This window comes from Porites lutea, chromosome 4 (genome assembly GCF_958299795.1).
Source record: "Porites lutea chromosome 4, jaPorLute2.1, whole genome shotgun sequence".
NCBI lineage: Eukaryota > Metazoa > Cnidaria > Anthozoa > Scleractinia > Poritidae > Porites > Porites lutea.
The window spans coordinates 43,122,646-43,148,037 of record NC_133204.1 but is presented as its reverse complement, the minus strand read 5'-3'; the positions used below and the strand labels follow the sequence as shown (position 1 = coordinate 43,148,037).

Here is a 25,392-nt window from a genome sequence, read left to right as displayed (position 1 = left end):
ACACCTAATGATTAAGACAAAGTCACGTTTTTGTAAGGGTGTGAACAGCATAAAACACCCACAAAATATGCGTGCACCCCCTAAATTGACCTAAACAGGTATGTGCCGCGAAACAGGGTATTCTTTGCGGGATATTGAGTCTTAAAAAGGGAATACAATTTCGTTATTCAGTGTCTTGAACAGGGTAACTTTCTGGACCGGATGCATTGAACAGGGTAGCCTTGCTTTTCCTAGCAGGTACCAGAAAATCGCTCTATGGTCTTGACTCAAATTCGTTTTAACATGTAAAGGTCATCTAAAAATCAGTATAGTGACAAATATAAGGAGCCCATAACCTGGAGTTAGCAACTTCCATGTACCTTTGCCACGGTACGGTGTTTTCAACGACTAGTTTTCCTTTTAGAACGATTTTGCCGTCAAATTTAGAGTACCATCAAAGTGTTACTGTGAAACACAAAACCGTGAACACCAGAAATATTTATGGAATGTTATTGTGTTGTGAGGAATTAGCCAATGAGGCGCGAGAAAACTAAACCGCAAAAGCAGCGGTAATTAGTTTGTGGTTTTGAGGTTTGCTTGCGTATCCTGAAGTTTATTGTGATTGGCCAGTGCACAATCAACATTCCTGAAATTTTTCAGGTGCTCACGGTTTTCTGAATTTGACAGTAATGTTATTTAGTTTCCCCTATTCACATTTTATACTTCGAGTGCGCTCATAGACGAGCGGAGCTTTAGTGTTCGCAGGAAAAAGTTCTCTAAAATGTAGCTAATAATAAACCGGTCTGCGTCATATGCTTTGTATGGGAGTTGCTTGCTCTGGCTTATGGTCTTTTTTGGCTCGACACCTGTGACAGTTCTAGACGTTCTTAACATCCGTTGTGTTGGATCATCGGGTAGCTCAAAAGGTCGACTTATCAGCCTGCATAGCATGCGTCGAAAGGGGTAGGGGATTGGGGGGAAGGGAAAAAGGAAGGGAGATTGTATTCTCCCTCTTCCCCTCTCCCTTTTTGCATCTGCTACGCAAGCTATCGACTTGTAGGCAAGACTAGTCAATGACAGCTGTAATGGTGGTCTTTTTGCATGCTGCTAAGGGCATTCCTTGTTCATTGCCAATTTAGCAGCATGTGTTGCAGAGAAGTTTTCGACACTGACCAGATAGCAGCCGCTCTGCAAACCTCATAGTGCCAGGACTGAATTGTTCCGGACAAATCATTTCTTTGTGTTCGAGGCGTTTCAGTTGACAAGGTTTCCGATCAGCCTAGTCCTTACGCGTTCTCGGCTCGGTCAAACCTGGACCTCTACCGTGACCTGTGACGTCACTGAGAGAGAATCGTCCACCCTTTCCCAGACTTCGCGAGGACAATGGGGCAACAGAGAACGCATAAGGACTAGGCTGGTTTCCAGGTAGTTAAAGCCAAATTTAACTGACCATAAAATAATATATAGATTTAGCCAGGGCTAAAAGCGAAGCTCTCGATAATATTTATAGTTTGTTCAAACAAAATATAAAATCATGTTGTGCTCGCCCTGGAGACGAGGTTGCTTTGCCGTTGCTTTGAACGACCACAACGTGAAACTTCCAAAAACTTCCTAGTTACACGTTTTACGGAGGAAATGTCGTACTTGTTGTTGTTCACTTTTTTTCACTCGCTCATTTTCACCTTGGTGGCCGCTAGGATTTCTCATTTTCTCACCGCCGCTAAAAAATTTTCATGTTGTTCTTCCAACAAATAGCTCTTTATCTTCCGCTCTAGCTCTCTGTCGCTCTTTTTCTCTTTGAGCTTCACTGGCCTGTCGCCCACTTTATTATTTCTCTATATTCCAAATTTGTGGACATCACAACTAATCTAAGTTAATACTTAAGACAACAAGGATACAAAAACAATTTCCGCTTTCCTTTTACGTCTTTATTGACTCTTAAGTTGTCTCTGCTACTCAAGACGCAGGTGGCTATGCGATTTCCCGCCAAAATAACCTCGAGTTGCATTTGGGTTGCCATGCCTGTTGGTTGAGTTATTTCATATTGGTATGCCTGTGGTGCGGAAGGACGGCCGGTCGGGCGTACGGTCACGTGATTACCAAATTTTCTCGGATGGGTAGTTTACCACATTTCTTTACCCATGGTGCTCCGCTACAACAAGAAATTCCGCTGCAATCGTTCGGACTGTCAACCTTCTTGTATCATTATAGTTTTCTGCAATCGCGTGGAGCATGGAAAACAAAATAAATTTTACAAATCTGGTGATCTGTTCTGTCTGTTATTCACGTTACTGGCTGCTATATTGTCAAGCTGTCAATTTACAAATGAACCAAACCGTGGAATATCAAGGGGCGTTTCCAGAATCTTGGGGTTTGCCGGCAAGTGTGTCCTCTTTTCTCGTACCCCTCCCCCTTCGATTTTTTATTTCTTCTGCTCATCATATCTATATTGTTATTTTAGTCCTTCAACAAATTGGTGTGAACAGACTTCTACGGTTCCCTTCAGTGATCAGCGGTCTCCTGGAGTTCAAAGTCTCTTCACAAAGGTTCGAGACGGACGTCTCATATCTATGGTTGTTATTGGGGCTTCCAACACAGCTGGAAGAAATTGGAAGAAAAATAAAGAGTTGTATTCGATTCAATTCACTGATTGGTGGAATAAACACGTATATAAGTCAACTGGTTCTAGATTAACGCTGAACATCATGGGTATCGGTGGAAGTTCAAGTGATCTTTTCCTCTTTTGTTTGCAAAACTATTTACCGAAACAACAACCAGACATTGTTTTGATTGAGTTTGCTATCAATGACTTTGGTAAATACGGCAAGGCAGCTCAACCAATGGAGCTCCTTACTCGTAGACTTCTTTTAATGGCATCCAGGCCTTTGGTTATGTATGTTAACTTGGTAAATCCAGGTATTATAAAAGGAAAGGTTACGAATACTTATTGTCAAAATATGGAAGATCTTGGTCTCGATGACTTAGCAAAGTACTATGGGATACCGTCTGTCAGTATGAAAGATTTTGTCTGTCCGCTGACCAGCTCAGGTAGACGAAAATTCAAAGCTAAAATGGACCTCTTTGCACCCGACGGGATGCACGCGGGGCGCAAGTCACAAAAGAAAATAGCATCTATGATCATTGAATATTTTAGAACTATTTTGGCATCAAAAGACTGCGACCGATCTTTAAAAGGAAAAAGCAATAAAAAAGCCTCGCTTTCTTTGTTAAAGCCGTTATACAGCGACCCGTCAATAAGTGATATTCAACTAGCCAAAGCCATGTGTTGGACTCACTTAACTCCAAACTGGAAAATTCCTTTAAAACAATCACTGAAGGCACGTGTGATCGAATCACGTGGGTTTGCCTATGTTTCGCCCTTAATGTCATTAAAAAATAGAACTGTTGATCGCTCTGAAAGGCACATGGACGGTTACGGTGGCTGGACTTGCCAGCCTGGAAAAGGAACAAAACACCTCACAGTTCAATTCAACGTTCCGAATACGAATCCACTAGTGCTTCCATCCATTTCCGTTGTATTACGTTTGAATTATACAGCCACAATGGTCAAAATGTCGCTAAATGATGAGCAAAGATCATGTATTCTTGTGAAAACCGAAACTCAGCGGAGAAAGTGGGTAAACACTCGTATATATCCTTTAACAAGTCAGATAACTCCAGGAAAGTATACTATTCGCATTGAATGTACAGCAAGGTGGATGTTAGTATGTGGAATTGTGATTGGATATCATGGTTACCATGGTTACGAAGGATATAAACCAATTGATGAAAATGTAATTAACTGTAGTAACGAGGGTGGGGTTTAGCCAATAAAAGCGTAGCCTGCATAGCAAGCATTTCCATGCGTTTTCGTAGCAAAGGACGAGGAACAAGAGTGGCTACGCACGGCTAATAAAAGCGAAAAGTTTTTTGAAATCTACGTTCCCTCTTTGCTTAATCTTACTTTAATAGTAGACTTCTTCAGAGACGAAGTCCCCTATATTTTCCCTATTTCCCCCTAAGATATCGTCAAGATTCAGCGCTAACCATTACAGGCGGCCATATTGGTTTTAAATGTAAAGAGTCTCACCGAAAAAATGGGCCGGGAACGGTTTCAGAGGAGGCGCTATCCAACCCCAAACCCCCGTCCCTTAAGTTCATTTGAAACCAAGATGGCTGTCCGTTAAGGTGAGCGCACTATCTCAACGAACTTACGGAAAGACAGGCAACCTTGTCCCCTGGAAATTGCAGGCCCACTGCAGGGTATCTATCTCTTTACCCTTACCGGCTTGACGAACCCCTAAGCTGTCTGCGTGGGAGGCTACCTTCAGTTCCCCCAAATCCCCAGCTTTCTACATTGGTCTCGCTATGCCGGGACTAGTTTCCTTACAAAATGTCAAATGTCTCAATGGTAGGGTCCATTCTTACCCGGGGGTTTAACCTGAGATCAGGCGTTATTTTTGTTGTTGTTGTTGTTTGCTTCTTTGGCTCGTGAGAGACATAAAGGGATAATAGGGAGAGGGCATGATCTCAGGCTAAAGGGGGTTACTCAATAAAATTTTATACGGCTCCGCCCCGAGGTCCAATGAACTCACCCAGTGTCTGCTGGGAACTGGAACTGAGAGTCCAGGCTTCCTCGACTAGTATATCCAAGATGGCGGGGATGGCGGGCAATTAGAACGAGCAGCATGTCCGTTGTTACACTACAGTTGGGCCAGTGTGGGAATCAGATAGGCGGTGAACTGTTCGATCTTTTGATAGAGGATGCAACAAAGCTGAACTCACAGTTCATTTCGAAGAGCATAGACCGCAAAGTGATCCAAGATTATGAAGAAGAAGTGGTAGAAAGGTTCTTTACTCGTGACAAGACGGGAACTTTATTGAATGCACGTGCAGTCATGATCGATATGGAATCCAAAGTAATATCTCAAACATTAACAGAGGCCAGAAAGACTGGTAAATGGACTTATCCCACAGGGCAGCAATTTTGCCAGAAACGCGGTTCAGGAAATAACTGGGCACACGGCTTTTTGGAACATGGGCCAAAATCAGCAGATAAAGTGCTGGAAATTGTACAGAAAGAGGTCGAAAAATGCGACAGATTTGGCGGATTTCTGATCTTGCTTAGCTTAGCTGGTGGAACTGGTTCTGGTGTTGGAGCTTATGTTACTGGTTGCCTTCGTGATGAGTTTCGACATTCGTTTATACTGAACCAAGTCGTCTGGCCTTATGGAACCGGAGAAGTGATAGTGCAAAATTACAACGCTATTTTAACGCTGTCTCATTTGTATAAGTGCTCAGACGGTGTAATCATACTCGAGAACGACAAGCTACAAAGTATATGCTCGAGGTTAATGAACTTAAAACACATCTCTTTCAAGGATATAAACAAGGTGATTTCACATAAACTTGCAAGTGTATTGCAGCCAGTGAAGCTGTTTTCTCCGGGACAGGACGCTGCTTACTACAAACAAGCAATCTCAGTAACTAATCTTCTTGGAGATCTGATTGAGCAAGTTTGTCCTCATCCTGAATATAAACTGATGACATTGAAGAACATTCCTCAAATGGCTGAAAAGTCCCTAGCCTTCAGTACCTACACCTGGTCAGGACTATTGAAACATCTGCGTCAAATGCTTATAGCTGATGCCAGCATGGAGGAAGGTATACATGATCTCTGAGATAGGAAGTAGAAAGTTTACCTAGTGATCTATACCCAGATGGGGGTGCACTTAAAAAACTAACATCCTGAAATATTTTTTTGCTGAAAAAATTTGTTAGTACCACAGATGTAGACCACTCATTGCCAAGCTTAACATCCTTGTAAAGCAGAGCCGTAGCTAGGTTTTTTGGAATTTGGGGGGGGGGCATTATTGCAAGTGCCGAAGGCACGAGCCTTGAAGGGGGGTCTGGGGGTATCTTCCCTAGAAAATTTTCCAATTTGGAGGCTCCGAAACGCTATTGTCAGCACTTGTCATGAGATATGTCTCTGAAAAATCGACCTTGAATATGAAAATGGCAAACAATGCAAGTCACTATAATAAAAATAACTGAGTCTAAAGAAAAGAATTCCAACCACAGACTTGATGTGTCTGGCTCAACAGGTCCGGGGGGAGCAGGTACCCCACTCGCTCCCCCGCTAGCTATGGCTTTGTAAAGGCTTCTGGTTAAAAAATAAACCCTGTTCAAGACACTGAGTAGTGAAATTGCATACCCTCTTTAAGACTCAAGCCCCTATTAATCATACCCTGTTCAACGGCATATACCACTTTAGAGAGAGATAGAGGTTTTTTTATCGCTTTGGGGGCAACAAAATTGAGCGTTGAAGTCGCAAAGTGTGTTTTGTTACAGAAACAGAAATTTGTGCCATATCCATTTATTGTTGTTCGTGATTTCTTGTGTTTGTTTTTACTTTCCCTCATTTTGGCAGGCATTGACTGGGAAGTGAAGTTACCTGTGCCATCCAACCCTGATGGTGCTGATTTTCATCTCAGACCCGGTGAACCGCCACGATTGAGAGAAAAATTCAATAAATCCATTGCTAACCTCTTGGTATTACGAGGAGTGGATGTTCATAAGTCTGATCTGACTTCTTTTAATGATCCTAGACTTCATGCGAACTGGGTGCCATCAAGTTGTGCTAGCACAATATGGTGCCATCCAAGGCCATTTAACCATTATGATAAGTCAGTGACATTGCTTAGCAACAGCCAAACCCCTGTGGCTCCCTTAAACTCTGTGGTTCAGAAAGCTTGGAACATGTTCACTTCACGGGCTTATGTCCACCAGTATTTAAAGTATGGAATGACAGAGGATCGTTTTGTCGACAGTTTTGCAGCTACTGAGCAAATCATAAGAAACTACTCTTCACTGTAACATGTTTATGAGTTATTCATAAGATTTGGCATGGTACATGTATGCTCTTTTCACGGTTTAAGCCATGAAGTGGTTGTCTTGTTATGCCATGCAATACTTACCTGTAGTCAGCATTGCCCGGTGTGTCTCTGGCGTTATTAGGGAGCTTAAGCAACAATGACGGCAATGCAACGAGAACGGCAAAAATTGGCAAAATAACAATACTGCATGTGCATCATGCTTTTTTGTACATTTCCTTTCTGTCACTGCACGACTATGACATGAAAATGCCTAATTTCACGTTTTGTGGATGATTTGAACACAAGACGACTTTCTTTTTCTTTTCCTGAACTTCAATACAGTGTTTTAGAATTCAACTCCAGAAAAATTGCCAACATTTGAGGGAGGGACTGAAAAATTTAAAGTTTGAAGTAGCACAACTTCACTTTTTAAGTGATGTTTTGTTGTCGATGCTTAAGCTCCTATTATCGTCATGAACAACCTCTCTCTTTTCAAGTACCAATCAGGGCTTTGTCTGCAACAGGACCTAACATGCATGATGTTCAAAGCATTGATAGTGAAGTGGAAAGTCCATAGTATGTTATATGGTGCCTCAGGGAAACCTTGGAGACATATTTTGCTGAAAAAAGCCTTATACACTCACAATAAACAACCCCGTCAAAGAGGCAAACGTCTTTGCCTGGACGTCCATGATTTCTCTTCCCTGCCATTTTTTGGACTGCTCTGTGGACAATGGTAACATGACGATGGTGGTAATACTCAGTTATTAATGTGGTAGGGAAATTTTAATAATGAATGCCTGATTATAGTTTGTAATTTATTTCAACTTTTTGTCTTAACTCTCAGTCACTTATTTAATAGTTAAGTAATTATTATTAACAAGTTTAATGATTTCAAAGGACAATCTGAGATTGAGAAGTAAGTATTTCAAAATAACAGTGGATAGTTTTACTGGTTGTTAAAACTTGTATGAATTTTTTGGTAATTACGAGTAACAAGACAGACAGTGTTTTCTTGACTCAAATGCAGGTGAGTATATACTCCCAGACATCAATAAAATAGAAAATTATCTGCCTCATACAGACAGTTTATTGAAACTGATTGCAAACACATGAAATATCCCATAAACAATTTAATTCTTCATTTTTAATTAATATAAACAACAGTAAACTCTCTACAAATAGCCATCCCCAAGAAAAGGACAATATTATTTATTTTTCACTCCAAGAGAGACTAAACCTTTCGCTCCTCTTGATGATGTCTGATTATAGAGAGTTGGCTGTATGAAGAATTATGAGCAAAAATGTCAATATTCATGTTGAACCTTGGTAAAAAACTTGTGAAACATTTCTTTGTTTTCAGACTATTGTTGCCTTCTTCTCTGATGATCTGCACTGTTTCTTTGCTGAAAAATAATATAATTAGCTCCCTGTGAGTTTTAGCAAGGTTTTTCACCGAGGATGAGCGTAATGTTCTAATTTACAATAAATATAAAGCTAGTCAGGAGAATTGTATGAATTGTACATACTTCCTACTCATTACATGTATAGTCAAGATTTTAATGATATTAAAAAAACATGAATAAAGACATAGGATTTAATATTGCAGTAGTGAAGTGTTGATGTAGCCTGAGAAAACAGCTTTCATTTTGCGATGCCAGCATAGGTTTCGAAGCGAAATCAGGAATGAACGGAGAAATTCCATACTGATGACCTGTCACTACCCATATCTGGGTAGTGCTTCTGAATGTCTGAAGCAAACTTCCCTTGTGGTACAACTAACCTACTACCCAGATCTGGGTAGTGACGCTTCATCAATATTGATTTTTTGTGCTCATTTCTTAGATGTCATTTTGTAGGGAACCCAGTGCAGGCAGGGTGCAAAGAAAGTCAGTTTTACAGATTGTCATTCGGGCAAGCGGAAGGTAGCATTTGAAACGTCATTTGAACTAGCCCCAAAAACCTTCTGGATGAGCAGAATTAATTTCACAGTTCTTCTGTAATTTGAATTCCTCAAAAAACTTCACTTGCCCGTTGGGCAAGTTGAGAACAAAATTTACTAGCCCAATAGCAAAATCCACTAGTTCCGCGCTATCGGACACGACTTTCTTTGCATGTTGGCATGCGTAGCAAATTTTGGCTGTTTACTAAGGCTAAAGGTGATGATGGTATTTAATTATACAGTCATTCAATCACCTTATAACCTTGTTTTTGATAATTAGGTGTTTCTTTTCTTTCAGTGATACTTGAGCGAATAAACCAAGCAAGTGGGAACAAATTAACACTCCAGCATGTGGCCATGTCCCCTCCCTGCCTGCATTTGAAAGGAACTGAATGATTTTTCTACAGAAAAACAGGAAACAGTCTGACCAAGATATGAGCACACCCTGTGGTTTTGCTTACAAGACGGGAAGAAATCTGTTAAATATCCTGCTCAAACTATCTTAATCTCTTAAATAATAAACTTTAAATTAAATTAACTTAACTAAATTCTCTTTACATGGTCTTGCTTTAAACTTTTTTGTCTACGTTGGATAGACGCTTGACAAAAGTCAACATTTCCTATGTACACAATTAACTTATTCCTTCAATAAGGTCTCCATATTTTCACTAAATATTTCTTTGCTTTGGCACTTTTTCGTGTGCTGACATGCTGACACTGTAGATTACCATAGACACGATCCTGCTGCTTAAAAAGCCATTTTAAAAGAAGAAAGAGAGGAAATATAGTGCAAATACATGTAATTTAAGTGCACCTCCAAAATAATGTCCACCCAGACTGCTTCACAAATAATGCATATTTTTGTGTGAGCAGCTCTCCTAACCCTAAAAACCATTGGTTTGCTAACCTTACCGTAAAACACAGGATATAGTGATAAACAATGTTGTGTTATTATTTTCTGCAACCAATGAGGACACACCTTACGAGCAGCTGCTACAGCACTTATTTTTGTACACAGAAAATTTCCAAACTGTCAGCGGTTGCCATTTTTTTTCTTCCAGAAAATAACATGTGAGCAGAAGGCAGTTTGGGTGAACAGACCTTAATGAAATACCACTTTTAAGATATAGTACCTAAACAGTTTGAAATTTGATTCTTAAGTTATAATATATTGTTGTACAGTTAATTAAGTACCAAAAACTTGTAAGGTATACGTATGCGTACAACAAGGGCTTTTTGGAACCTTATTTGGAAAGGCATTGTTACTAACGAAAGCCTATTTTCAGCTAAACCAGGTATGGTGGGATTAAGCCTTCTGACTATTAACAGTTGCCTCCTGATATGACATGACTATGGGGCCACTTTAATCTCAGTTTGCTGATTGAGTCCAAGTGATTTGGCAGAAATCTTCAAAATCAACTCTCAATAAAAATTTATTGCTCTCAACAAGAAGAATTTTTCACTGAGGGAAGACCAGGGCTGTGCTCTAGCAGAGCCAGGTGGCTCTGGCGCCTAACTTTTGCCCTCGGGCGACAAGATTTTCATACAAATCATATACTGGGCACCCTAGATTTTACAGTTTCAGAGCACTGGGCTCCCTTCAATTTTCCTTAGAGCACAGCCTTGGAAGACAAGTTCATTCAATGGGTTTGGACTTACCTAATGCCCAGAAAGATTCTAGCAGCCTCACATTTTAGATATTGCTAGATTTCTAAAGGAGGGCTCTATTAATAGCTATGTGAACCATGAAGTTTTTACATTATTTACAGTGAAAATGATTTAATTCCTGTAATTTGAGAAATCGATTGATCATGAGATTTCTTCCAACAAGTATCATTTTACTGCCATAATTTTGAGGCAATTTGAACAAATTCTTGCAGCCCTGTGCAATGCAATAACTCTGTTCTTTTAGAACTTGTGGGGTCTGTTTCTTCTGTTTTTGTGTTTATGTGAGGACAAAAAACAGTGTCCAATAAAATTGTTCCTTGTTTAGACAAGCTTTCACTCACCTGCAAATACAGCTGCATCGCATCACTTGCTGTCACTGGTGATGTTTCACAACTGGATTGTCTGCATTCTGTCCTAAGAAATTTTGAGCTCTGTTGTGGATTGGTGCCAGGAAAACTCAAATTCTCCTTGTAAAGCATTATTATATTGTGAAAGGTTTGAACCCAGGAGTCACATCAAAAGTAGGTTGAGTTTGATGGTCCGGGTGAATGTAGTCCTGAGTAGGACTGCTGTTGTTGACAGTGACTGACGTTTTTGACAACCTGTGCGGTAGTCATCTTCAGAGTCAAAATAGGTTGTATCACGTCAGTTGATGATATTATACTCTGGTTATTGATCTGATTGGTCAATTACGTTACGATGTATGTACTAGAATGCGTTATACATGTCGCAGAGTCCCAGTCAATTTGATGTTTCGTCTGTAAATGGTGCTCAGCAATGTGATTGTTGACGTCACCATTCCTCCTGGCTCGTTAGTGTCTGGTAGTCGCTTTATATTCATGGGAAATGCAATATGCAGATCTATCTCTCTTGAAAAACATTCCTAGTGACAGGAAGTAATTAAGGCAGTTGTATCGCAGGCTATTAACGCCCAAGTTCTTGCTTGAGCTCTGGATTTGACTAACCGTGCTCTCAGGGAGGGACTGGATTTGATAACATCATTTCTTATATTACATGTACTTGAAGGCAAGCGAACTTACTTTTAGAAAATAAGTAATGACTACAGGTCTAGTTAATGCTAAAGCTTTGCTTTGGGCAGTTACTGCATTAGACCCGGTTCCTGAACATCTTGTAAGATATATACACTTAAATGAACTCAAGTAAGTTGCAAAATGTTCTACATTGTGTGATAGGTTCTTTTGTAAGTAGTAATGCATCAAACAGCTCTCTGCAGATTTTAAATTATGTAGTTACATGATAAAACATTTTAAAGAGCTACTGGTGCATTATGTCATAATTATATTTATATAATAATACTCATTTTACCAAGCTAAACAGCTTTCATCAGCCATCAGTTTTAATGCCGCTTGCGCCTCCCTGACAGCAATTCTGTAAAATCCTTTCTTACGTTTCTTGTGTCTTTTAGCAAAGTTAGGCAGAAACAACTGAAGGCTGTGTAAAGGCATGATGGAGCTTGTGTTGGAGCCAAACCAGGAAACATGAGCATCTCTGTTCCATGGGTTCTTGCTGTCTTCATTTCTGATTCCACTAATGGCCAGTACCTTTCCTGGCCACCAAGGATGTCCATGAACTTTGCCCCACACAATATCGCCGACAGACACGGGGTTCCTGTTGTCAGTCGGAGTCACCTGAGGTTGAAGCTGCCAGGTCATTCGTTGTGTGTACTTGATGTTATTGGCAGATTTAGTTTTGTGTTTTTGAGGTTGTTGTTCTGTGTTTGGTTGGTGTTCTGTGTTTGTGGTTGTGACTGTTGAAAGGTTTGAGGAATTAAGACTCAAGGCATTAGAAATTGTGCTTGACTGGTTTCTCTCTGGCTCAAGCCCTTTGAGCCAATCTGATTTTTCAAGGTAGTCCTTAGCTGCTAAAGAAGAGGCAATGATCTTTGCCTTCCTCTCACTGATCCTAGCAGATCGTTTAATGGGGCCACGATTTTCAGTTTTTGATTCCTGTGTTCCTGAAAAGCCAACATCAGTATTCAACAGACTTGTCTTATTCTCTCTTTTGTGTTCATCAGATGAATTAGACTCAATCTGAATATCAGTTTGATTAGTGGCTGAATTTATCTCTCCAACTGAATTCTCTTCGTCCGAATGAAAGTCATCTTTATCAGTCATAACATTGGGAGCACAGCATTTTGCTGTTTCCACATGCAATTCAGAGTGCCTCCTGTTATCGATGTCCACACTGTCTTTCCCTTTCTTCTCAAGTTTCACTGTTAAAATAGGTGTCTCATCGCTTCGATTTTCCCATTCTTCAACTTCATCATTACAAACATTCTTAATGACATTCCTATCAGTCAAATTAGACACAACTGTCTCCAAGCTTTTTCTTACAGGCAATCTGTTCACCTCCCTTTCAGCAGGTGGAACAACTTTCTTAAGTACCAACACAGTGCTGGATTGTTGCTGTGCATTTGTGTGTGTCCCTACCGGTACTGTGGGAACTGCAGGTCTCGTCATCAGAATTTTGTACTGGGTTGAAGAGACGCTCTCTGCTGTTAAATTCTTTGATTCTATGGTACTTGTTTCATCACTAACCAATTTAGATTTCTTTGGGCTTTTACACTCGATTTTTATTTGCCTGTTGTCAGTGTTTTTCTGGACACCTTGCAGGCTCACTGTTGGTGGTTTCTTCTTTGATGGCCTGTCACAGATGTCTTGACCAGAAGACTTCCTTTTTCGTTTAGTCTCACATTTGGAGGTCTTGACAGTAACTTGGGTCGATGCACAGGTGACCTTTCTTGCCGAAATTTCCTTAGCCTTGTTTAACTGCCCTTGCTTAGTTTTATAATCACCCAAGGCAGTTGGTCTTTTGGTTGAAGTGCCTGATTTGCTCACCATATTTTTAGAGTTTCCCTGACTTTCCTTAATTAAATCAGCGTCTGTTAGGACTTTAACGTCGCTAAATAAGCTCGGGATCCTTCGACAAGGAAACGACTTATTGTTCTGTCGTCTGTAAAACAGACTGGCCTGCCTTGTTGACCACCGTGAAGTGCCATCACCAAGAGTAGTACTTCCTGAAGTAATTTTCCCCTTCACTGCTACAAGTCCTGCGTTCAGCTCATCAACGGGTGCTCTTTATATTTCAAAATATATCGTGCGTTAAAAAAGAACAGACATAAGGATAAGTCTCAATTAAATTTATCTTTAAACTCACTACCTGAAAGTGCAAAATCCCTTACGAAATAATTTTTAACAATTTATAACTCAACACAAATTGTGAATAAACAAGTTGACCCACCTCCAAACGATCGCGTTCTTTTCGTCAAAAAGCACTCCTCTAAATATTTTTGACTTATGCTTTACGTAGACAAGAAGACAGTTTTCTAATGATTGTTCCACAGTAGCGGTAAGGACGGTTCCCGCTTGTAAACAAGCCATTTTTCAGAAATATTACTTGATATTTTCTTGTCTCGGTTGTGTTCATTGCATTTCCATTTCTTCGCACTGTGCTACGTAGCGAGAAAATCGAACTTGATCTTTCCGGGTGCAAAACGTTAAAAAAAGTAATTTTCTTTTTTTCCTCCCAGGCTGTGATAAATAAAAGGAATGAATACTAGATGAAGTTTATGAATTTTCAGTGGTACTCATTTCACGAAAAGGATGCGAAAAAGCGAACGACTATACAGGTGCAATTTGTTCATTGAATCATAAATTCCTATTACCTCCCTGGTACTCTAAGTGGTCAGTACAGGGAAGCGCGATGTTCGCCGGCAGCTTCGAGGCCTGTGGCAAGATCATTCCAGTTTCGTACGTTCAGCAAGCTCAGAATGCTAGAAAGAGCCGCGAAAATCAAATAAGAACATTTCTGGAACACGTAAGTGATACAATATTGGATCATGACTCCAACTGAAATGATAGCAATACGAAGTTAGGCGCTGTACTGAGATGTCTGCTGAAAATGTTTGTTCTGAAAAGTTTTAAGTACGCTGTAAACGGTATATTGTCGGTGAAAAGTTTCTTTCTTTTGAGCAGTTTTATAATTTGTTTTAAGTACATTCAAGAATTGTCCAGCTGATGATATTAATTAGGAGGGGAGGGAGAAAGTGGAGGAAGCTATGAGCCACAAATTGTAGATGTTTAGGAGCATGAGGACGGAGCACTGAGCAACAATACATTAAGCTAAAAATAATTCAATAAATTGCTTATTTAAGCTTATGTTCAGCAAGAAGGTGCTTTTAACGTGGACTAAATCATATTTCAGTTGAATAGAGCAGTAGTAGCTGGTTATAAATTGGCCAAATGGATGTGTTTTTGTTGTTTCAAACACAAAACAATAATCATAATCTCATAATGAGATTGATCAGATCGATCTCCAATCGATACTGAGATCGCATGGGGAGCTGTTCACACAGACGACTTCTAAGCAGTCAAATAATTTTTTAAGTAAGGAGGATTAGTCCTGAGGCTGCAGGTCTCCAAGGAAGTTGCTTAATTCTTTAAAAACTTAAACTCATGCATTTTTTTTCTTGAGCAGGGGAGGGCAGTCCTGACTTTTTACAGGAATCATTGTAGTTTTGCAATTTGGCTTTTAGTTGTTTTGCCTTTGTCCAGCACTACTTCCGGTCCTGTCCAGGGAATCCCTGTTTTGTTACAGCTTTAGCAAAGTCTACATAAACATCTGCGTTTTGCTGACTTATGTTAATGTTATCTTGAATCTGATCACCCCAAGCAGTGATAAGAGCTCTTGTCTCAGACTCCGTACACAGTTCTCTTTTTTGAAGACATTGCAACTTGTAAAAACAAAAGTCCTCTTGTGAGTTACAAGTTGCATGATACGCTTTGATGACTCTCAATGAGGAGAGGCTACAGAGCTAGATCGCTTTCAGGAAAGTTCATGTTCTCACTTTAATAGCATGGAACAAAATTTATAGATCATTCTTGGACCGATCTCAGACTACCATCTGAAGCGATCCAGGTTTGATCAATCCCAGATGTAATCTCAGAAAAATTGCAAACATTCACATTCAGCATGTATAAAAGCCAGATCAATCTGAGATTGATCTAGTCGCTAAGCATGAACAGGGCCTAAGATTGATTGTTAATTAAAGCCAGCATTAACAGCTGTGGAGGCTAATGGTTTTCAAAAACAGTTGTTGTAACAACTCGCAACACTGTCTCTTTCAAGCTCTAGCTTTAAGTGTCTTTTCCTGCCTTGTACTTCATCCTGGAGAGTTTAGGATCATGTGGCTAGTGATTTAGTATCTTGGACATGCAGTTACTTTCTCATTGGGTGTCAGAGGTGCCATAATTTCTGGATTAAAAGTGACGGGGATGATGATGATGATGATGATGATCGGAAAATTCAACTAATATTGGAGTGTTTCGAGGGTGGTGAAACTTTGATGACAAGTTTCATGGTAAAGTTAATGAACTAAATGACTTGAAAGTGAGGGGACAGAGATGTCTCCCAGATACTACAAGTATGACCCCAGCTATTTTTATGGGAAACAAAAGAAAAATAGAGCCAAGTGAACATTTTACCTGTTCAATTCCCACCTGATAATTGCATTTACCTGTCAACTTGAAATCTTAGCAACAGCCTTGTTCTTGGATTTAAGTTTGGTTTAGGGAAGTTTTTGAAATCATCCTCCTGATTTTGAATCTAGAGTCCTGTACAAGGGATGATACACTAAAAACAGTGATTCATCACCCAAGATCAATGTTATGAGAGATGTAACAGTAAGCAGTCAGAACTTCTTTTGGTGAGTTTCTATCATCTACAATCGGCGACAAAATCGGTGAGACATTGTCCTCAAATTGGGTAACTTTGAGAACAAAACAGTTCACACCCCTCTCCCCTCCCCTCCATTCAAAGTTGAGGTGTTTGCTGTTTTCTATAGGTATCTCAAACAGCAGCACAACTTTACACAGAGGGGGAAGGGAAAGCTTTATTTTCCCTTCTTAAGTAAGCAAAACGTTTGGGAGGCCCTTTAGAGCAGAATTTCTCAACTAATTTTGCTGCCAATTGTAGTTTTTTCAATGCTTTATTATTCTGTCTCTTGCTTTCGTTAGAGAAAATGGCCACCAGAGGGTTGGGATGATATCAGCATTGAACTGCTTTTGCAAGAACTCTCTGTTATGGACAGTAACAACTTTCCAGGTGTGGCATGAGTATGTTTTTAACCTGAATTTTGACTTCTAACATATACATGTAGAGCATTTTATTTGGAATCAAATTGGATCTTCAAAACAATAATCATAAAACTAGTTTGAATGAAATGAAAGAAATGTGGATGTTCTAGTTCAAGAAGAAATTGAGGTTTTAAAATAGTTTCTACTTGTACCTCAATTTCTTTTGTCTTTATTATTAATTTTGAACTACAATATGGATTTACTTATGAAGGCAGACTTAATTGACTGTTTAATAATTAACAATTATCAATTATTGTTGATTTCAGGTAATGTTGGTGCAGGAGAAAGAGAAGGAAGGGTTATTTCATCACTGGTGTCAAGACGCCATTTTAGGTAATCTGCTACACAACAAGACTGAAAAAATAAAAGTTACTAGGTTAAAAAAATATACCATATCATGGCTGTTGACCATATATAAGGATGCATGGGAACCCTAGACTTTCGAAAAGTCCTTGCTCCTATTTTATATGGCCTGCAGGAAGAATTACAGCGGTTACCACCAACTAAAAGTAGATGTGGTTTAAATCTTTGGATAATTCTTTTTTCAAGATATTATTTTGTTAAACAAAAAATGCATTTTTTTATAAATGGCATGTAATAATGAAAGTACCTTTAAAAGGGCTTTTTTTGAGTTATACTCAACCACGAAAATTATACCTTCAAGGTTAGTTTGAGTCAGACTACAAAAAATTCTCAGTGGAGAACTCTCGAAATCATATCCAAAGACATCCAAAATTCTTTCCAAAAACATTCCACAGATTTCCAAAAAGTCAAACAAAATTGTAGGTTTGGTAGAAAGTAGGATCATTCACATGGACTCTTCTCTCCTTTGGAGAGTCATGCCTGACCTGTGATCAAGTTGTTCTTTTTTCCTTTTTCTTTCTTTGCCTGACATTTTGCACTTTGCTGACTTTTCACACTCCCCCCAGAAAGAAGGAAATTGGCTGATCACAGGTTAAGTCATGCCATCATCATCCACAGACTTGCTGCCAAAGGTAACAGGATGCAAATATTTTCTATTCATAATGGGACAAATTGCAATATTGCACAATGACATCGTTTTATTACAACTACCAGAATCCTTCAGTTCGTTTTTTTCTTGCGCAAATTAGGGCTATTATTTTTTAAACCTCAGCAGAAAGCAAAGACGATTCTGGTAGTTGAAGTCAAATATCGTCATTGTGAAAATGGGCTTTTGAGTCTGGAAGTGATCAAAGCATAACTGTATCTGGAGTGAGTAGTGATTATTTTGCTCTCTCCTGCTAGGCTAAGCCATGGTATTGGTAGATCTGGGGACATAGCAGCAGTGCAACCTAAAGCAGCTGGCTCATCTCTGTTGATGAAACTCACCAACTGTATGGCTTTAGATGCTATTAAAATGGCAGGTAAGTTCCTTTTGTTATCTTAACATGGTGAAGTTGGTTTGAACAGTGGAACCCCACTCTAAGGCCACATGCATAAGATGGACGAAGGACAAGCTGAAATTTTAGTTTTTTCGAGCCCTGTAAACTAAAGGAACTAAAAATTACTTTTTCGTATAAGAAAACAATGCAATCCATTCTTTTATAGGGGTAAAGTCAGCAAAAGCCTGTCTTGTTTTGCCAGTGGCAACAGGTATGAGTTTGGTAATGACACTGTTGACATTGAAACAGCAGAGGCCTGGTGCAAAGTGTGTGATATGGCCCAGAATTGATCAGAAGTCTTGTTTTAAATGTATCCTTACTGCTGGTAAGTGATTATATTAGTTAGCTAGCAGTGTCTTCTTATCTTGTTGATATGTTACCCAGCCAATGTGCAAAACTCCAGGCTATAGCTTCAAAGTGAAAAAAAGGCTTTTTCAAATGAACCTTTTTTAGCAAGCTTGTTACTAATGAATTCTTTTCAATCTCAGTATTAAATTTTTAGAATTTTCCTGTCATAATTTTGTAATTATTTTGTTTTTCTTCTGTTTGTGATCTTTTTATAAAGCACCTTTGGGTTTTGGATTTTGGTGCCATACAGTGGAAGCTCTCGTGAGTAGACACCCTTGGGAATGAAAAAGGTGTCCATATAACTGGAGCTAGCCACTTACGAGAATGGTTACGTTCTTGTATGTGATCACTAGAGGTGTATTAGGGTTAGATGGCTGCTTACGGGAGCTTGCCCAGCTACAAGTAAACATTGGAAATGCAAAAAACTGACAATTTGTAGTGTTTGGCTACACTGTTGTTGTGCCAGACAATGTTGTAATTTAGTCACTGGCCAGGGATAAAATTCAAGTGGTCTTTCGAGGTGTAACTGGGCAGATGTGTATTTGAAAAAACCAAAACTGAAACCAATATAAAGTCGTTGTAAAGAACAATGGTTTCAAGTTGATTTATTTAAGTACAAGATTCATAGGAGACTGGGATTTCATTTCAGGTGGGAACTTGTGGGATCTTATAAACAAAGCCAATATATAAGTTGTAAACCCTGAAAGTGTCCGTGGCATCCGCTTATAGGAAATAAATACACAGTTTGTATTGGAGTTGAAACCAGGTTTTGTCAAAGTGGCCATAAGTAGAGCTGTCCACTTACAAGAGTGTATGTTACAAGAGCTTCAACTATACAAATACAGTTGAACTAGACTCCATTAAGGGACCACCCTCAGGGTACCAGTAAGTGGCCACTTAATGGAGGTAGGCTGCCAAATAGAGGTTAGTCGGAAATCAGAATAGTCTTTTGCAAAAACATCGCTTTATTTTAAAACAAACACACAATGGAATGTGGCATTACTAGTACACATCATCTTCCATCTCAAACTATATTTTCCTTCATCATAAAGGTGTCAGCTTAATTCACATTTGTATTCTACAATTATTTGGGGACTTCGATTACTGGCCACTTAATAGAGGGTGGCTGTTTAAGAGGCCACTTAATAGTTTACTTATTATTATCACCGTGTTCTCTTACCAGGATTTGAACCTGTCATTATTGAAAATGTTTTGGAGGGTGATGAACTACGAACAGATCTTGCAGCTGTCGAGAAGAAGATCAAAGATTTGGGTTCTGAAAATATTGTCTGTATTATGACCACTACCAGCTGCTTTGCTCCAAGAACACCAGACAGGTGCTGGAAAAAAAAATGTTCTTTAAAAGCATTCATTCTTTATTATGATCTTGTTTCTTTTTAAGTGCGTCACAAATGATTACCAGATTTTGCATTCAAGGTTGGAAGAAGTGGCCAAGCTTTGCAAGGAACAAGATGTACCACACATTGTAAACAATGCCTATGGGGTACAGTCGTCCAAGTGCATGCATCTGATTCAACAGGTACAGTCTGTCAGTTCACATTCTCTTGAGGCAGAGATGTACCTTAAAATATGGCAGAGTTTATAACCAGCTGTTTGAATGAAAATTAATTTTGTTTCGTTGAGAGGTGGTGCATGGCTTCAATCCTCTTGTCCAAATTTCTTTTTTGCAGTTTTGATACCTTCAGTTGTATTTGCTAACAGTACACTATGTTCTTGTTGGTGTGTGTAAAAACACACCTGGTATAAAAATGGCGTCCAATTTTACCATTCAAATTAAACTTCTTTGACCAAACATTTGTATAATAAATTCAGACTTTGCTACAAAATAATTGGAATTTTTTGTGATTTTTTGGGTTGAACATTGGCCGCTATTACAATGCAGGAGTGAAGGGGTTAAAGTAATGTTGTCATTCTCTCTACCACAGGCAGCAAGGATAGGCCGTGTGGATGCATTTGTTCAAAGCACTGATAAAAACTTCATGGTTCCTGTTGGGGGAGCTATTGTGGCAGGATTTGATGAAAAATTTATCGATGCTGTCAGTAAAACATACCCCGGTGAGTGAGGTACAGTAAAGATTGTATTACTTTTGGAGTGCCAGTTAAGATATTAAGTGGCTATTTCTCACACATCACGTGGGTGGCTATTTCTCACCCATCACTGGTAGCCATGCCAAGCCGACTGCCGCAACAAAAGCAACTGCCCGCCTTTTGGTCACATGATATATACCCAGGCCCCTAGCGGTGTGTAAGAAAAACATTTTCCGTGTATTTTATTACACTCAGCCACTGGAAAATTACCTGTATGAGAGTTTAATCACATCCAAAGCTAAATTCCTTAAAAAGCACCCAAGTTCTTTCTACGTCAAACCTAGCTTTGTTTGATGTGAAATTTTATTTGAATGACAGGTCGAGCATCAGCCACTCCTTCAATTGATCTGTTTATCACTTTGCTGTCTCTTGGATCAGCTGGATATCAGCAGCTCTTGCAACAACGAAAGGTAAGGCTGCATGGCATGGAGGCCAGACCGATCAAGTATAGTCAAACCCCACATGACCGACACCCGGTCAATATGGACACCTCATTATTACGGACAGTTTGCTTTGACCCTATGGAAAGAAGGCCCTTACGTTTTCTTTAAATTCAACCCGCTTATTACAGACACCTCATTAATATGGACACCTTCTATGGTCTCCTCAGTGTCCAGGTTAATAGGGTTTGACTTGACTGATCTTTGTGGTTCTGTTATGTTTCACATAATTTGATGCACTATCTGACATCAGTCAGCGCTCAAGTTAGTTGGTCATCAGTGAGAAGTTAAATGAGGCTTAAATGTAATTTAGGTGAGGTTAAACACAAGACAGATATGCTGGCCAGCGGTCTCCATCACTTATCATATATGGGGCTGTCTTTGGGCATTTGCAAGGCTCTAGTAATTTTACAGCTCTTTTACTGAGGTCAATATTTCGCTCATGTTGTCTTTGTGTGCAGCCTCTAAAGGGAAAGGTAAAGCAACCATATTGTACGTCGATAACTCGTGATAGTAATGACTGATAAACTTGAGGTCACAGTGACAGTGCACTCATTTCACCCCCCTCTCTCCATCACTCTTCCGTTTTAAGGGTATTTAAAGCTAGTCAAAGCTACATCGAAAAGAGAGTCTAAGTCATGTATTTGTCAGTCAGTCAGTCAGTCAGTCAGTCAATTATCAGTGACTCAGTAATCACTTTATCAAAAGTGAGTTATTTATTTCTTTAGTCAGTTGTTAGTCATTCATCTGTCAGTAAGTCAATTCAGTTTTCACTGTTCATTTGCAGTCAGTCAGACAAACAGAGAAACAGACCATCACGTGATGTTCAGGTTAATTAACCGTCATTCAGTCGGTGAGAAATTGTTAGTTTTTTGTCCAAAATGTTTCACTTGAGATTTGAAAATACTTTTTTTACACTGTGCGGATGCAAATGAATTAGGCTCAGTCTCCACCCGTAGTGTAGGTGTCTCAATGCGCCCGCGATTCTCCCCACCTCGTGACACCCACGGCTCAATGGAGACTGAGCTTAGGGTGCAATCAGCAGGGAGCTTAAGTAACGACGACGCCGATGTCAACGAGGACGGCAAAAAAGCAATAGCTTTAGATAGGCAAAACAACAACTTTGCACGTGCAACACGCCTTTGTGTACATTTCTTTATCGTCACTGCACGAAGGACCTAAAGATGCCTAAATTCACGCTTTGTGGAGGAAATCGATACAGTCTTATAGAATTCACATCCAGCACAAATTGCCAACAGTTGGGCAACTGAAAAGTTCAAAGTTTGAAGCAGCACAATTTCACTTTTAAGTGACGTTTTCGTAACCGTCTCTGCCATTGTAGTCTGCTACAGAGCTGTTTTTAGTGTCGTCACGCAACGCTCCCCCCCCCCTCCACTTAGTGGGGAGGAGCGTTGCGTGACGACACTGAAAACGGCTGTGTGGCAGACTACTGTCATTGTGGCTTAAGTTGAAACAGAGCGAATTCCCGTTTTAAGTGACGTTTTTGTAGCCGTCCCCGTCCCCGTCCCCGTCCCCGTCCCCGTCCCCGTCCCCGTCGCCTTCGTTGTTGCTTAAGCTGTGTAATATTATTTTACTACTCTTATCGTAATCTTTTCTTTCCATTTATTATCCTCTTCAGGAAGTATACAGTTACTTGTCGGATGGCCTTTCCAAGGTAGCATTAACGCATGGAGAGCGGCTACTGAGTACTAAAGGCAATCCCATATCACTGGGTAAGGCGGCTAATGTCTTATGTTGTCCTTCTACTTCTTGTTTCTTATTTTTCGGCACTGATTAGACTAACTTGCTCCCTTGTTCATATTCCAGCCATTTCACTTGAGAAAGTCACAAAGGGCCTGGAATTGAATGCGGCCGGTGTTACTCAGCTTGGGTCCATGCTGTTTACGAGATGTGTTTCAGGAGCAAGGTAAGTCCTGGGTCAGACGCCGTTCTTTACATTAACTGAATCGGTTTGTGCTGTATTAGCGTAGTGTAACGCGGTTGACTTCGAAGATGAGTTGAATTAAACTTATCAGAGATTAAGGTGCAAAAGTTATTGAAAACTTCTCTCCACTCATGATTCTGATTCTCATTACATCTATGCCTCTAAAGAGGATCCTGAATGTTGACTTATCTTATTTGCCGAAGTGTGCAGAATATTTTTACAGATTTTGAAAACAGAACCTGTTTCAAATTTTAGGCTAAACAAGTTCTTGTATATAGGGGACCTAACTAGCAAATGTCAACCTAATAGGATCTTAAAAACCAGGTTCTTACTCGCAGGTTATACTGTACGTGTAGCGAGGGTGAAAGTTGTTTCAACCAATTAAAAGCTCTTAAGGAGCACGTCATCAGTATTATATAGAATTTCTGGGTTCGTCCCTCATACGTCGTTTCGCGTGGGAACCTAAAAGTGGCGTCGCGAAATGTCGGCTATGTTCTCAGGCTCACACCTTGGGCTCACGCTAAAGTAAGGATTCAGGAACTTGATGACAGTAATAAGCAAAGTCTAAGGATGGGCGACAACTAGCCTGCCTAGCAAGCATTTCCGTGTGGTTTCGGAGCAAAGAAAGACCGAGGAATGGACGGCGCGATTTTTGACTCTCGTTCCTCGTTCTTCGCTCCGAAACCGCACGGAAACGCTTGCTACGCAGGCTTGGTGACAACTTATCAAAGGTTGAGTTGGGAAAGGTCGTTGAAAAGAGGCTTTTAACTCAGCTCCAAATGAGCCGGCACGCTGTGAACATAGCGAAAACAGTGCAAACTAATCCTTATCGAATTTACATTGCAGAGTAGTTTCCCCTGATAGCACAAAGGAGATCAACGGTTACGTCTTCACTGGCTGGGGTGCGCATGCTCAACACTACCGCTGTGCTTACCTTACTGCAGCCGCGGCGATAGGGATGACGAAAGCGGATGTGGACACGTTTCTGAAGCGACTCGACAAATGTTTATCGAAATTCAGTGCTAAAGAAGTAACTGTTTTGGGGAGTATTGAAAGTGGTGACCAGGACGAACAGAAGCCGAGGGACGGAAATGAAAATGGCTTACAAAAGATAGCGGACAATGAAGCTGCAGATAATTCAACAGTGAACAGATAGTACTAAATATTGATTTTTGATTTTAATTTACAGTAAAATGGTTCGTGGCTATCCAACAGAATTGTTAATAGGATAGCCTTCCAACGAGTGCTCATTGCCTAGTTTCAAATCGAGAGAGGCTGGGTAAGAGTCCGTAGTCACAAAGAGCACATTGAAATTAGCAACATTCTCAAGTTTGGTGTTTATCGGGATATACTGAACGAAATACAGCCATTCAAAACCTCCAAAATTTACTAAGAAATGTATAGCCGTCCAGGCGATGTGTCCGGTAATCCATGCATCTCTTATCAATTTTTATGTTTATTAATAGCTGTATCTTATTCAATATTGGCCCGATCGACACCGAACTGCCGATTTTTCATAACCTCAATGTGCTCTGTCTGACTATGTGGGTCTCGTGTTGTTTATCCCATAACAAACCGACTCGTACCCAGCCCCTCTCCATTTGAAACTAGGCAATGTCATAACAATAGACCATTTACGAGTTGCCTCAAGACTCAAGCCTGTTTCAAAGAGAAGCAAAGCGCAAAACCATTGATCTGAGTATGATTTTTTATCATCACGTAAATAAAACTCATTTTGACAAGAAAGGTTTTGCACTTAGCCTCGTTTTTAAAGTGAGAGTTTTTGGAACTCGGAAATAGCCTATTCAACATACCGCAGGAAAAAAAAATTATGAAGAATAATAAGTGACGCAAAGATAGGTTTCGGGCGTTGTGGATTCCTTGGGACTTCTTTTTCTTTTCCCGTCGTTTGGGCGGGAAAAAAAGCGAGAGAAAGGTTGAAAAACCTTGTAATTGACGGATCGTTTTTACGGCTAAGGTTTCTAGTTAGCCGGTTTGAGGAGAAAAACGAAGAAAACTGCATGCTTGAAGGAAAAAATTGCTGTAATTTGTGATACAATTGCCATCGTAGCGTACCTTGTGCGTCTGTATAAAATCCAAGTTATGCCGTGAATTTTTGAATTTGACAAAGAAAAGCTAGTTAGCAACTTATTCCTTGGTGCTATTTCATTGTTTTATTTTGGGACTTGTATATCAAAATCCTGGAGTCTATGTCCAAAAGAAATGATTGGTAGTCCTTTTCCGTTTTGTTGCAGATCATCCCCGTTCCAGGGCTCGGAAAAAAACTTGAATTCCAACTTGTCCTCTGGACAAGCAGCTCTCACATTTTCTTGCCCTGGACAACTTTTCGCTCGTCTTAGTTAATGATTTTGTTAGATGATAAATTGCCTGGACCCTTATCCATTGGGCAAGTAAGCGTTAAAAGTTACTTGCCAGTAAGAAAATCCACTTGTTTGGTACTGCTGGACAGGACTTTTTTCCAGCCATGCCGTTCAGTCGCTCCTGTAAGGTTGTTCAAATTTACACTG

At 39.9% G+C, this 25,392-nt stretch overlaps 3 protein-coding genes across 3 annotated transcripts; 2 read left to right on the top strand and 1 right to left on the bottom strand.

Moving 5' to 3' along the window:
- Positions 1-4,634: 4,634 nt before the first annotated feature.
- Positions 4,635-7,951, top strand: LOC140933695 (tubulin delta chain-like). Its single transcript, XM_073383305.1, has 2 exons — positions 4,635-5,643; positions 6,410-7,951. The coding sequence occupies exons 1-2, from the start codon at positions 4,668-4,670 to the stop codon at positions 6,853-6,855; spliced, it is 1,422 nt and encodes a 473-aa protein (XP_073239406.1). The 5' UTR covers positions 4,635-4,667; the 3' UTR covers positions 6,856-7,951.
- A 3,289-nt stretch (positions 7,952-11,240) lies between these two features.
- On the bottom strand, positions 11,241-14,007 carry LOC140933692 (uncharacterized). The gene is made up of 2 exons (XM_073383303.1): positions 13,726-14,007; positions 11,241-13,560 (listed from the first exon to the last, which is right to left on the bottom strand). Exons 1-2 carry the CDS (start codon positions 13,863-13,865, stop codon positions 11,787-11,789), a joined length of 1,914 nt encoding a protein of 637 aa, XP_073239404.1. The 5' UTR covers positions 13,866-14,007; the 3' UTR covers positions 11,241-11,786.
- A 127-nt stretch (positions 14,008-14,134) lies between these two features.
- LOC140933693 (O-phosphoseryl-tRNA(Sec) selenium transferase-like) lies at positions 14,135-25,006 on the top strand. The gene is made up of 12 exons (XM_073383304.1): positions 14,135-14,301; positions 16,500-16,587; positions 16,886-16,952; positions 17,886-18,004; positions 18,189-18,347; positions 19,554-19,707; positions 19,808-19,910; positions 20,317-20,446; positions 20,798-20,889; positions 22,559-22,652; positions 22,747-22,846; positions 23,711-25,006. The coding sequence occupies exons 1-12, from the start codon at positions 14,188-14,190 to the stop codon at positions 24,018-24,020; spliced, it is 1,530 nt and encodes a 509-aa protein (XP_073239405.1). The 5' UTR covers positions 14,135-14,187; the 3' UTR covers positions 24,021-25,006.
- The last annotated feature ends 386 nt before the right edge of the window (positions 25,007-25,392 follow it).

Excerpts from the sequence above, each read along its gene's own strand:
- LOC140933695 (XM_073383305.1), top strand. The coding sequence starts at position 4,668 with ATGTCCGTTGTTACACTACAGTTGGGCCAGTGTGGGAATCAGATAGGC. Across the intron at positions 5,644-6,409 it reads TGATGCCAGCATGGAGGAAG|GCATTGACTGGGAAGTGAAG; the intron begins GTATACATGATC and ends TCATTTTGGCAG.
- LOC140933692 (XM_073383303.1), bottom strand. The coding sequence starts at position 13,865 with ATGGCTTGTTTACAAGCGGGAACCGTCCTTACCGCTACTGTGGAACAA. Across the intron at positions 13,561-13,725 it reads AAGAACGCGATCGTTTGGAG|AGCACCCGTTGATGAGCTGA; the intron begins GTGGGTCAACTT and ends TGAAATATAAAG.
- LOC140933693 (XM_073383304.1), top strand. The coding sequence starts at position 14,188 with ATGTTCGCCGGCAGCTTCGAGGCCTGTGGCAAGATCATTCCAGTTTCG. Across the intron at positions 16,588-16,885 it reads GGACAGTAACAACTTTCCAG|GTAATGTTGGTGCAGGAGAA; the intron begins GTGTGGCATGAG and ends TGTTGATTTCAG. Across the intron at positions 16,953-17,885 it reads GTGTCAAGACGCCATTTTAG|GCTAAGCCATGGTATTGGTA; the intron begins GTAATCTGCTAC and ends CTCTCCTGCTAG.